Source organism: Ranitomeya imitator, chromosome 2 (genome assembly GCF_032444005.1).
Source record: "Ranitomeya imitator isolate aRanImi1 chromosome 2, aRanImi1.pri, whole genome shotgun sequence".
NCBI lineage: Eukaryota > Metazoa > Chordata > Amphibia > Anura > Dendrobatidae > Ranitomeya > Ranitomeya imitator.
The window spans coordinates 325,719,741-325,733,181 of record NC_091283.1 but is presented as its reverse complement, the minus strand read 5'-3'; the positions used below and the strand labels follow the sequence as shown (position 1 = coordinate 325,733,181).

The window sequence follows — 13,441 nt, the reverse complement described above, 5'->3', positions numbered from 1 at the left end:
AATAACAGCTGGGGGGGGGACCTGGATCTGGATTTTACACACTATTATTCATATCTTCTCTACAGCAAACGCTGCTGCAGGGAAGATATGAATGGCGGATTCAGCACCAGTGGGGGGGACCGCGCTTAATGTAGCGCTGTCTCCTGCACGGCACACGGACTGCACACGGACAACGTCCGTGTGCGGGACGTGTTTTACAAGGACCCATTGACTTTAATGGGTCCGTGTAATCCGTGCGCTCCCACGTACACTGACATGTCTCCGTGTTTGGCACACGGAGACACGGTCCGCAAAAAATCAATGACATCTGCACAGATGCATTGATTTTAATGTGTACGTGTGTCAGTGGCTCCGGTACGTGAGGAAACTGTCACCTCACGTACCGGAGCCACTGACGTGTGAAACCGGCCTCAGATAGTGCTGTCAAGGGCTCTGTAAAATCCCATTACCTGTAAGTAACTAAGATATTTCCATTGGCAGATGATGGACTTGTGTGGGGACTTTTGTTTTTGCGGGATGAGAATAAACTTTTTTTGGTATTTATTTTTGCCCACATAACATTGTTGGCTTTTTATTCCTTGTTTGGGTGGCAGAATGAACAAACAGTTGTACACCGCTCCATCCTATGAGGTTTTCTATTAGACTGTGAACTGTCATTGTCTTGGTAAATAATTCAATATTTTCACACCGCTTGCTATTTTTACGGACTGTTTAAATAAATAATGTAGAAATGTTAAAATATCCGTGATTTTTTTTTTTTTTTTTTTAATTCAAAAATGATAATTCATTTTATTCTTGGCAGATGACTGTACCAGGAGATCAGAGGGACAGCTGACACCTTCAATTTTTAAGTCAGATGATCTTGAGATCCCACAGGACACGGTTGAAGTGAATTCCATTGCTCCCGATATACCATCAACCCTTCATAGCAAAAATCTGTCACGTGATTCATTACCGACTACTAAGCAAAATCAGAGTCCCAAAATAAGCATTAAAAAACGAATTGCTCCTAATGCAAAGAAGCCAATTCCTCATTCAGAATATGGAAATAGTTTTCCCCTAGAAAAGTGTTTTCTTAAACGTAAAAAAAAAAACACAGAACAAGAAAATCTATCCTTTGCTAAGTGTGGGAAGTGGTTTAACCACAAATCAGATCTTGTTAGTCATCAGCCAACTCACACAGGGGTGAAATCTTTTTCATGTTCAGAATGTGGGAAATGTTTTAACTGCAAATCAAATCTTGTTCGTCACCAGCAAACTCACACAGGGGAGAAGCCTTTTTCATGTTCGGAATGTGGAAAATGTTTTAACCAGAAATCGAATCTTGTTAGTCACCAGAGAACTCACACAGGGGTGGAGACATTTTCATGTTCAGAATGTGGGAAATGGTTTAGACAGAACTTAGGTCTTATCAAACATCAGAGAACTCACACAGGGGAGAAGCCTTTTTCATGTTCAGAATGTGGGAAATGCTTTAACAAGAAATCAAATCTTGTTAGTCACCAGCGAACTCACACAGGGGAGAAGGCTTTTTCATGTTCAGAATGTGGGAAATGTTTTTTATGGAAATCAAATCTTGTTAGTCACCAGAGAACTCACACAGGGGTGAAGCCTTTTTCATGTTCAGAATGTGGGAAATGTTTTAGCCTAAAATCACATCTTGTTAGCCACCAGCTAAATCACACTGGGGAGAAGCCTTTTTCATGTTCAGAATGTGGGAAATGTTTTAGTCACAAATTAGGTCTTAGCAAACATCAGAGAACTCACACAGGGGAGAAGCCTTTTTCGTGTTCAGAATGTGGGAAATGTTTTAACTGCCACTCAAATCTTGTTAGTCACCAGCGAATTCACACAGGGGAGAAGCCTTTTTCATGTTCAGAATGTGGGAAATGTTTTAGCCACAAATCAAGTCTTGTTGGTCACCAGCGAACTCACACTGGGGAGAAGCCTTTTTCATGTTCAGAATGTGGGAAATGTTTTAACCACAAATCATATCTTGTTAGCCACCAGCGAACTCACACTGGGGAGAAGCCTTTTTCATGCTCAGAATGTGGGAAATGTTTTAGCCTAAAATCACATCTTGTTAGCCACCAGCGAACTCACACTGGGGAGAAGCCTTTTTCATGTTCAGAATGTGGGAAATGTTTTAGACAGAAATTAGGTCTTAAGATGCATCAGATAACTCACACAGGGGAGAAGCCCGTTTCATGTTTATAAAGTGGGAAATGTTTTGTAGATAAATCAACTCTTGCTACACATAAGAGAACTCGCACAAGGAGAAGCCTTTTTCCTGTTCAAAACATGGGAAATGTTTTAGCCGGAAAGTAAATCTTGATATCCTCCAGCAAACTCACACAGAGAAGAAGCCTTTTTCCATTCAGAATGTGGGAAATGTTTTATACAGAAATTAACTTTTTTTTTTAATTCTTTTTATTGAAAGATTCCGCAGGATAAGGTTACAAACACATAACAATGCAGTGTAAGGTCAGAATAATCCATACAGTCGCCTTCCACAATAACATGGATGTAACATCACACTCTCAATAATAGAGTAAATAAATAAAGAAAAGCGAACATACAGAATGGAGCATAGCATTTTGAGACAATTTCCATTGCAAAGCATTACACACTCAAATTAACAGGTTCTTTCTCAGAATTCAGAACTCGTACCAATTTGGGTCATAATAAAATAAATAAAAAAAAAACACTCCTTAAAGGGACACTGTCACCTGAATTTGGAGGGAACAATCTTCAGCCATGGAGGCGGGGTTTTTGGGTGTTTGATTCACCCTTTCCTTACCTGCTGGCTGCAATATTGGATTGAAGTTCATTCTCTGTCCTCCGTAGTACATGTCTGCACAAGGCAATCTTGCCTTGCGCAGGCGTGTACTATGGAGGACAGAGAATGAACTTCAATCCAATATTGCAGCCAGCATGCAGCCAGCAGGTAAGAAAAGGGTGAATCAAACACCCAAAAACCCCGCCTCCATGGCTGAAGATTGTTCCCTCCAAATTCAGGAGACCGTGTCCCTTTAAGTCTACATATACCATTACTTTCATATACTGGAAGGGATATACCTCAGGGTACGTGTCGTGAGATAGATGGAGTCATGGCATTAGGAGTGGTGCATTAAGGGTGAATCACACCATCTCTCCCATATCTTATGGAATTTCTGGGGACATCCTCTATATCTATATAATATATTCTCATATAGTATTATATCATTCACTATTTTTTTCCACTGATTAATAATAGGAAGCCCCCCCCCCATCAACCTCAGTGCTATTGCTTTCCTAGCCATAAATAGAACTTCCCAGAGAAATATTCTGTCATAATGCACCCACTATTTTTCCATTGTAGATAGTAAGCTCTCACGAGCAGGGTCGTCTTATTTTGCTTTATTATTGTATTATTAACGTTGTTACCTATGACTGTTGTCTCTGAAACTGTTAAACTGTAAAGCGCTGCGGAATATGTTGGCGCTATATAAATAAAGATTATTATTATTATCTACAATTCCCAAGATACACAATTCTGGACTACAATCAATTGGTATCCCAAATATTTGTCCTAATTTAGTTATCGCTTCACTCCAGTATCTTCGTACTATCCTAGAATTCCAAATAAGAGGCCAGAAATCTGCTCCAGACTCCCTGCACCTATGACATTCATCAGTTACCAGTCTGCCAAACTCATGTAGTCTACTCGGGGTCAGGTAGGATTGTTGAAGTATATATAGTTGAATTAATTTTATTATTTGCGGCTGGCGACACAATCGAATGTGTCTCTAGAGCATCATTCCACTGATTATCAGTGATAAAGGGGATTAATTGCCACCATTTACTCTCTACAGCAAGTTGAGTAGAGGCAATTCTGGAGTTTAGAATAAAGGTATATAGGGAGGATATTGCGCCCGTGGCTACTTGAGTTGATAGCACTCCTATCAAAGGATATCTTGATATTCGCATCCTAGTATATGGAAACTGGTGCGTTATGGCATGTCTCATTTGCAAATATCTATAAAAATCGCTATGGGGATCCCAAACTTTATGTGAATTTGTTAAAATGATAATAAAATTAAATCTTCAAAAATCTGATTGAGCCTTGTTATTCTGTATTACTTCCAGAAACTTGGGTCTTGTAGATTTTTGAGGTGTGGAAATTCGGGATTATCCCATTTGAGTTTCTCCTACTTGATCAATGAATTTCATAATAAGCTTACTATATCGGTCGTCCATGACAGCACCACGGAGAGAGGGGATCCACCCTTCAGGAACAGGAAACCTACAGATACATAAGGGCGGCACCTCTCCCACGCATCAGTTGGTTTCCTGTTCCTGGAGGACAGGATGCCATACAGATCATATCTGTATTTCATCTGATACCCAGGCCGGCTGTCCGACTCGGGTAGCGAGGGGGTCTCCTACCTCGGGCAGTGCGGGTCCCTGGAAGCACCACGGTGGGTCCGGGTAGGGCTCCACGTCAGTGAGCGGAGCAGGGGAGCGGAGTCCAGAGGACATCCGTCTCCAAGTGCCAGCAACGGTGAGTATTCCACTTCCCCCCCGCCCCCAGGGGTCTGTGCGGTCTTCCTGGAGCCTTTGTGGCTCCTGCGTCCTGTCAGTCATCCTGCCGGGGGGCTTGGCGTGGCGGGGTCGGCCGGTGGCGCCATGCCCGGGCTTCCCTGCATGTCCCTGTGCGTTCTTTCCGATACCGGAAGTGATGCGGCAGGGGGCGGGGCCTAAACCGGAAGTCAGACGCCGGCCGGCTTCTGCTGCAGACGCCGCTGTGCTGTGGCCACGAGCAGCGGTGGAGGGCGGCCGGGGGCTGTGGGGGGCTGGCGGCCACGTGGGGAGGGGGGGTACAGCTGGCCACACACCTAACAATCCGGATCCGGAGGAAGGGCTATATATAGCCGCACAGAAGGCTGCAGTGCTGCTAATGAGCCCATCTGCAGCAATGGATGAGCCAGAAGCTCCAGTCAGTCTGCTGGAGCAGGAGCAGGACAGAGCCTCAGAAAGGTCCCATGCTAACCCCCAGCTGAAGACCCGCGGACGCAGTGATCAGCCCAGTCGCAAGACTTCGTCTAGACTGAAGGATCCGGTTCGTTCCCCCAAAGATCCGGTACCTACCGCTGCTGCCTGGGTAAGAGATCTTCGTGAACGTGCCCTGATGCAGTCTTTTCCTTAGGGGAAAAAGTGCGCTGGTAAAGCAAAGAATAAGGAGTGTGCACTATGTAGTCGCCCTTTGCCAGACGCCTACCCTAAAAGACTATGTCAGTCGTGTGTGCGACGGACGGTAGGGAGTAAGGAAATATATATACACATGGTATAGCGGTAGTACTGGTTAAATTACATGGGTTTTTTTTCCGCTCCCATAGGTGGCGGAAGAATCTCCCGATTTTACTTCAGACCTTAGAGAAATTATCAGGAGAGAAGTAAAAGATTCCTTAAAATCCTTGTCCCAAAGGGAGCCTTCCAAGAAAAGAAAGGAGCCTAGCGTCTCAGATTCGTCTACTGCCCCTAGGAAAGAATATGATTCGGAAGCCTCTGTGTCCTCTGCGTCCTCTTCAGAGGAGGATGCTAATCGATTCTGTTTCCCACTAGATCAAATAGACAGACTGGTTAAATCCGTCAGATCCACCATGGGGGTGGCTGATGAAAAACAAGAACTTTCGGCGCAAGACCTAATGTTCGGCGGTCTAGACCCAAGGAAACGCAAATCATTTCCACTTAATGACAGGGTTCAGAACCTTGTCAAAAGAGGGTGGAAAAAGCCAGAAAAAAGGGCTCCCTACCACTGGCTTTTAAGCGGAGATCTCCCTTTGATGACTCCTTAGTGAACACGTGGGATAAAGCACCAAAATTAGACGCAGCAGTGGCTAAAGCTTCTAAGAAATCCTCTATTCCCTTCGATGACAGGGCTTCCTTAAAAGATCCTCTTGATAAGAAAGCAGATTCGTTTCTTAAAGGGGCTTGGGAGATGTCGGCTGGTGCTCTAAGACCTGCAGTAGCTGTGACATGTGCAGCCAGATCAATGATGGTCTGGCTGGACCAACTAGGGTCTAATCTAGAAGATGGAGCCTCTAGGGAATCCATATTAAAATCCCTACCGACTATCCAGAATGCCGCTGCTTTTCTCGCAAATGCATCCGCAGATTCTGCAAGGATGGCAGCTAGGGCTGCAGGGTTATCGAATGCAGCACGCAGGGTCCTATGGCTGAAGTGTTGGACGGCGACATTCAGGCCAGGTCCCGTCTTTGTTCTATCCCGTGCGAAGGAGAATACCTGTTTGGTCCGGTTCTAGACGAACTACTAGAGAAGGTCGGTGACGAGAAAAAGAAATTTCCCAGTCTACCGACCACTTCTTACAGGCGTCCCTTCACAGGGAAAAGATTCTTACGCAGAAGGCCAGCCAGGGATCAGGGCAGATGGGACGAGAAAAAGAAAAGAGGTACAGGATTCATGTTTGGAGGTGGGGGAACGTTAGGAGCCATCCCGTGAGATCAAAAAGCCACCACAATGATTAGTCGCCCCGGTGGGAGGTAGAATATCTGCCTTCTACCCAGCCTGGTCCAATATATCCAGTAGCAATTGGATTTTGGGAATAATAGCTATGGGTCTACGGCTAGAGTTCTCCTCTATCCCTCAGAATTTCTTCAGGGTTACCCCACTAAGGTCCTCTGCAGCAGAACAGATGGCCCTGAAAACGGAAATTCGCGACCTGCTCAGTAAGAAAGTCCTATCAGAGGTTCCAGAAGGAGAACGGGGTAGAGGATTCTACTCGCCTCTATTCCTAATACGTAAACCAGACGACTCCTTCAGAACTATTATCAACCTTAGGGCTCTTAACAATTTTTTGACCATACAACTGTTTAAAATGGAGACTGTTAACACCGCAATAAAACTACTGTTTCAAAACTGTTTTATGGTGGTGTTGGATTTAAAGGATGCCTATTACCATATTCCAATTTATGCAGGACACCAAGGATTCCTGAGGGTAGCGGTCTGGTTAGATGGGGTGGTCAGACATTTCCAGTATAGGGCTCTCCCCTTTGGTATATCGGTCGCCCCCCGTGTATTTACTAAGGTCATGGCTGAGGTAATGGCCCACCTACATGAGTCTGACATTCTGATAATCCCCTACCTGGACGATCTCCTCATAGTAGGTAAAACAGGGGGGCACTGTTTAGAACAACTACAAAAAGTAATGTCTGCCCCTGAGCGTCTGGGAAACCCCACCATGTCCCTTAGGAAAGTGATGTCTCTGTTAGGGTCTCTCTCTTCCTGCATTCCAGCGGTCCGATGGGCCCAGTATCATACAAGGATACTTCAGAGCGAGGTGTTATTACAACAAAAAATTGGGGGGGGGGGGAGGGGTCACCTAGAGAGCCAGCTGACCTTGTCCCGAAACACTATTATATCCCTCGAATGGTGGCTAGACCGAAATAACCTATCCACGGGGGTTCCCTGGGAATACAACGTAACCCGTATAATCACCACAGAAGCTAGACCTTCTGGTTGGGGGGGCTCACATGGGTGAGATTATAATCCAGGGACTTTGGGACCAGCTTCAAACGGAAATGTCCTCTAATTTGAAGGAGTTAATGGCAGTGGAGCAGGCAGTTAAAAAACTCCTTGTCTGTCTGCAGGGCCACCACGTGCGGATATTCTCTGACAATCGGGTCACCGTGGCATATATCAATCATCAAGGCGGAACCCGTTCCAAATCCCTAATGAATGTGGCAGATTGTCTATTCCAGCTAGCAGAGCAGCACTTCCTCTCGTTGACAGCTCTTCACATAAGAGGAATAGAAAACACTACGGCGGATTTCTTAAGCCGCAACACCTTGAGGCAGGGAGAATGGTCACTAAACGACGCTATCTTCAACCTCATTGTGGAAAGGTGGGGTCAACCGGAGATAGATCTTTTTGCCACAAAAGGAAACAGAAAAGTAAAACAATTCTGCTCTCTAAACCCCAGAGAAAATCCTCTGTCAGTAGACGCCCTCCTCATAGACTGGAACTTCAGGCTAGCTTACGCCTTTCCTCCCCTATCTCTACTTCCTCTGGTGGTGAGGAAAATCAGGAAGGACAAGGCCACAGTTATAGTAATTGCCCCCTTCTGGCCCAGAAGGACGTGGTTTTCATGCCTCAGGACCATGTCGATATCTGACCCATGGGTCTTACCAGACATCCCGGATCTCTTAACCCAGGGCCCAGTCTACCATCCTCGGGCGGTTGGCCTTCATCTGACGGTGTGGATTTTGAGCGGGCGCTGTTAAAAGATAGGAGGTTCTCTCCGGGCCTCATTAATACTCTGCTGAAGAGCAGAAAAATAATCAGCACAAAAATTTATGTCAGGATTTGGAAGAGATTTCTTCAAAACTCAGGGGTAGTAGCTGGTCAGTCAACACCAATAGACCAGATTTTGGAATTCTTGCAAAAGGGGTTAGATATGGGGTTATCCCCAAATACTCTTAAAGTACAGGTGTCAGCCTTAGGGGCCCTCTTTGGCTGCAATATTGCCGAAAATTACTGGGTCAGCAGATGTATCAGCGCAACAAAACGGTCTAGGCCAATGGTGAAGAATAGGGTCATGCTGTGGGACCTAAACCTAGTCCTCTCAGCCATGACAGAGGCCCCATTTGAGCCAATTTCTTCAGCCTCTATTAAAAAAATCTCTCTTAAAGTAGCCTTTCTGGTGGCCCTAACGTCAGGTCGTAGGATAGGCGTTATCCAGGGTTCCCCCTTATGTGCAACTTAGGGATGATAGAGTGATAATGTCCCCTGATCCAGCATATCTTCCTAAGGTAGTGTCCAGGTTCCACAGAACACAGGAAATAGTTCTTCCATCTTTCCTCCCTAATCCTACTAATGATAAGGAAAGGAAACTACACACTTTAGATGTAAAAAGATGTATCCTAGAGTATCTAGCAGTGACTGATCCTTGGAAAATAGATAACGCCTTATTCGTGTCCTATCAGGGTAGCAGGAAAGGTCATAGAGCATCAAAAGCTACATTAGCTAGATGGATCAGGGAGGCTATCTCGCTGGCATACGTCTCAAAATGCAAGCCTGCGCCTGAAGGTCTAAAAGCGCATTCCACTAGAGCTATGGCGGCCTCGTGGGCAGAGAGATTAGAGGTGTCGATCGACCAAATATGTAAGGCTGCTACTTGGTCTTCTCCAAACACTTTCTGTAACCATTATAGATTGAACCTGGGTGCTTCCTCGGACCTGTCTTTTGGTGTAAGGGTGCTGCAAGCTGTAGTTACTCCCTAAATAGTTACTCTCTGTAATTCTCTCTGTGGTGCTGTCATGGACGACCGATAAAGTCTTAGTTACTCACCGGTTAACGGTGTTTTTCGGAGTCCATGACAGCACCCGTAGATACCCTCCCATCTTCTTAAGTTCTGGGTGTACACCTCTTCCCTTTTTCTTTGACAGGCACTGCAGGGAGGCTTCCCGGCGCCTACTCTGAGCAGGCTCTTGGAAGGCCCCCCGTGGCCATTTTGGATCCGGGCCTGCAGGGAGGAGGAGGTAGTAGACCCTTGGAGCAACGCAATCACATCGCAGGGAAGCACGCAGGGCGCCCCCTCCCTGCGCGATGCTTCCCTTTGCCGCCAGAACGCTGCGATCATCTTTGATCGCAGTGTGCTGGGGGTTAATGTGCCAGGAGCGGTCCGTGACTGCTCCTGGCACATAGTGCCGGATGTCAGCTGAAATAGTCAGCTGACACCCGGCCCCAATCGGCCGTGCTCCGCCCGTGAGCGCGGCTGATCGGTGATGACGTACTATCTTGACGGTGGGCATATGGGCCCACCCCACCTCAACGGGATAGTACGTCATATGTCAGAAAGGGGTTAAGAACCATTTACTATCTGCAAATAGCCACAGTTCTGACAAAAGCCCTATAGTTCTGACAGAGAACAGATGTATGGGCAAAATCCTCAGAATAACTCAGTCACTCTCTACCCAGAGTATCTATTTGATAGTTAGAACCTGCATATGTTAAGTAATCTATATATTTTTTTATTATTGAAATGCTAATATTTTACAGTGGCTTACCTTCCTTCTGGAGTGTGTCAATTACTGCCTTTTACACATCTGTCCAGTCAGCAGTCTTCCTCATGATTGTGGAGCCTACTGAAACAAACTACGGACCTTTCTTAAATGTTTAGGAAGCCATTGCAGATGTTTTTATTTTAATTTACTGACAATGACTTTTGGGTTTTCATTGGCTGCAGATATATTCAACAGAAATAAACACTTGAGATAGATCACTCTGTAATGACTCTGTATAATATGAGTTTCACTTTTTGCATTGAACTTTTTGATAATATTCTAATTTAGTGAGAAGCACTTGTACGTGACTATGTAAAAACAATTAAGAACATACAAAAACTTCCTTTTTTTAATTTTTTTTTTATTTGTTTATTAACCCCTTCAAGACCCAGCCTATTTTGACCTTAAAGACCTTGCCGTTTTTTGCAATTCTGACCAGTGTCCCTTTATGAGGTAATAACTCAGGAACGCTTCAACGGATCCTAGCGGTTCTGAGATTGTTTTTTCGTGACATATTGGGCTTCATGTTAGTGGTAAATTTAGGTCAATAAATTCTGCATTTATTTGTGATAAACACGGAAATTTGGCGAAAATTTTGAAAATTTCGCAATTTTCACATTTTGAATTTTTATTCTGTTAAACCAGAGAGATATGTGACACAAAATAGTTAATAAATAACATTTCCCACATGTTTACTTTACATCAGCACAATTTTGGAAACAAAATTTTTTTTTGTTAGGAAGTTATAAGGGTTAAAATTCGACCAGCGATTTGTCATTTTTACAACGAAATTTACAAAACCATTTTTTTTAGGGACCACCTCACATTTGAAGTCAGTTTGAGGGGTCTATTTGGCTGAAAATACCCAAAAGTGACACCATTCTAAAAACTGCACCCCTCAAGGTACTCAAAACCACATTCAAGAAGTTTATTAACCCTTCAGGTGCTTCACAGCAGCAGAAGCAACATGGAAGGAAAAAATGAACATTTAACTTTTTAGTCACAAAAATTATCTTTTAGCAACAATTTTTTTATTTTCCCAATGGTAAAAGGAGAAACTGAACCACGAAAGTTGTTGTCCAATTTGTTCTGAGTACGCTGATACCTCATATGTGGGGGTAAACCACTGTTTTGGCGCACGGCAGGGCTTGGAAGGGAAGGAGCGCCATTTGACTTTTTGAATCAAAAATTGGCTCCACTCTTTAGCGGACACCATGTCACGTTTGGAGAGCCCCTGTGTGCCTAAACATTGGAGCTCCCGCACAAGTGACCCCATTTTGGAAACTAGACCCCCCAAGGAACTTATCTAGATGCATATTGAGCACTTTAAACCCCCAGGTGCTTCACAGAAGTTTATAACGCAGAGCCATGAAAATAAAAAATAATTTTTCTTTCCTCAAAAATGATTTTTTAGCCTGGAATTTCCTATTTTGCCAAGGATAATAGGAGAAATTGGACCCCAAATATTGTTGTCCAGTTTGTCCTGAGTACGCTGATACCCCATATGTGGGGGTAAACCACTGTTTGGGCGCACGGCAGGGCTCGGAAGGGATGGCACGCCATTTGGCTTTTTAAATGGAAAATTAGCTCCAATCATTAGCGGACACCATGTCACGTTTGGAGAGCCCCTGTGTGCCTAAACATTGGAGATCCCCCAGAAATGACACCATTTTAGAAACTAGACCCCCAAAGGAACTAATCTAGATGTGTGGTGAGGACTTTGAACCCCCAAGTGCTTCACAGAAGTTTATAACGCAGAGCCATGAAAATAAAAAAAAAAAATATTTTCTCAAAAATGATCTTTTAGCCTGCAATTTTTTATTTTCCCAAGGGTAACAGGAGAAATTTGACCCCAATATTTGTTGTCCAGTTTCTCCTGAGTACGGTGATACCCCATATGTGGGGGTAAACTACTGTTTGGGCACATGCCGGGGCTTGGAATTGAAGTAGTGACGTTTTGAAATGCAGACTTTGATGGAATGCTCTGCGGGCGTCACGTTGCGTTTGCAGAGCCCCTGATGTGCCTAAACAGTAGAAACCCCCCACAAGTGACCCCATTTTGGAAACTAGACCCTGAAAGGAACTTATCTAGATGTGTGGTGAGCACTTTGAACCCCCAAGTGCTTCATAGAAGTTTATAATGCAGAGCCGTGAAAATAATAAATACGTTTTCTTTCCTCAAAAATAATTATTTAGCCCAGAATTTTTTATTTTCCCAAGGGTTACAGGAGAAATTGGACCCCAAAAGTTGTTGTCCAGTTTCTCCTGAGTACGCTGATACCCCATATGTGGGGGTAAACCACTGTTTGGGCACACGTCGGGGCTCAGAAGGGAAGTAGTGACTTTTGAAATGCAGACTTTGATGGAATGGTCTGCGGGTGTCACGTTGCGTTTGCAGAGCCCCTGGTGTGCCTAAACAGTAGAAACCCCCCACAAGTGACCCCATTTTAGAAACTAGACCCCCCAAGGAACTTATCTAGATATGTGGTGAGCACTTTGAACCCCCAAGTGCTTCACAGACGTTTACAACGCAGAGCCGTGAAAATAAAAAATCATTTTTCTTTCCTCAAAAATTATGTTTTAGCAAGCATTTTTTTAGATTCACAAGGGTAACAGGAGAAATTGGACCCCAGTAATTGTTGCGCAGTTTGTCCTGAGTATGCTGGTACCCCATATGTGGGGGTAAAACACTGTTTGGGCACACGTCAGGGCTCGGAAGTGAGGGAGCACCATTTGACTTTTTGAATACGAGATTGGCTGGAATCAATGGTGGCGCCATGTTGCGTTTGGAGACCCCTGATGTGCCTAAACAGTGGTAACCCCTCAATTCTAACTCCAACACTAACCCCAACACACCCCTAACCCTAATCCCAACTGTAGCCATAATCCTAATCACAACCCTAACCCCAACACACCCCTAACCACAACACTAACCCCAACACACCCCTAACCCTAACCACAACCCTAATTCCAACCCTAACCCTAAGGCTATGTGCCCACGTTGCGGATTCGTGTGAGATATTTCCGCACCATTTTTGAAAAATCCGCGGGTAAAAGGCACTGTGTTTTACCTGCGGATTTCCAGTGTTTTTTGTGCGGATTTCACCTGCGGATTCCTATTGAGGAACAGGTGTAAAACGCTGCGGAATCCGCACAAAGAATTGACATGCTGCGGAAAATACAACGCAGCGTTCCCGCGCGGTATTTTCCGCACCATGGGCACAGCGGATTTGGTTTTTCATATGTTTACATGGTACTGTAAACCTGATGGAACACTGCTGCGAATCCGCAGCCAAATCCGCACCGTGTGCACATAGCCTAATTCTAAAGGTATGTGCACACGCTGCGGATCCGCAGCAGTTTCCCATGAGTGTACA

At 44.7% G+C, this 13,441-nt stretch overlaps 1 protein-coding gene across 2 annotated transcripts in view; it reads left to right on the top strand.

Annotated features, from left to right (window-relative positions):
- Positions 1-4,088, top strand: part of LOC138663527 (zinc finger protein 182-like) — a 41,810-nt gene extending 37,722 nt beyond the window's left edge. Inside the window, exon 11 of one of the 2 annotated variants that reach the window (XM_069749766.1) lies at positions 803-4,088. In XM_069749766.1, coding sequence (XP_069605867.1) covers positions 803-2,217 — 1,415 coding nt within the window. In that variant the 3' untranslated portion in view covers positions 2,218-4,088. The remainder of the gene's footprint in view (positions 1-802) is intronic. The other variant, XM_069749767.1, reaches the window with a different exon arrangement.
- The last annotated feature ends 9,353 nt before the right edge of the window (positions 4,089-13,441 follow it).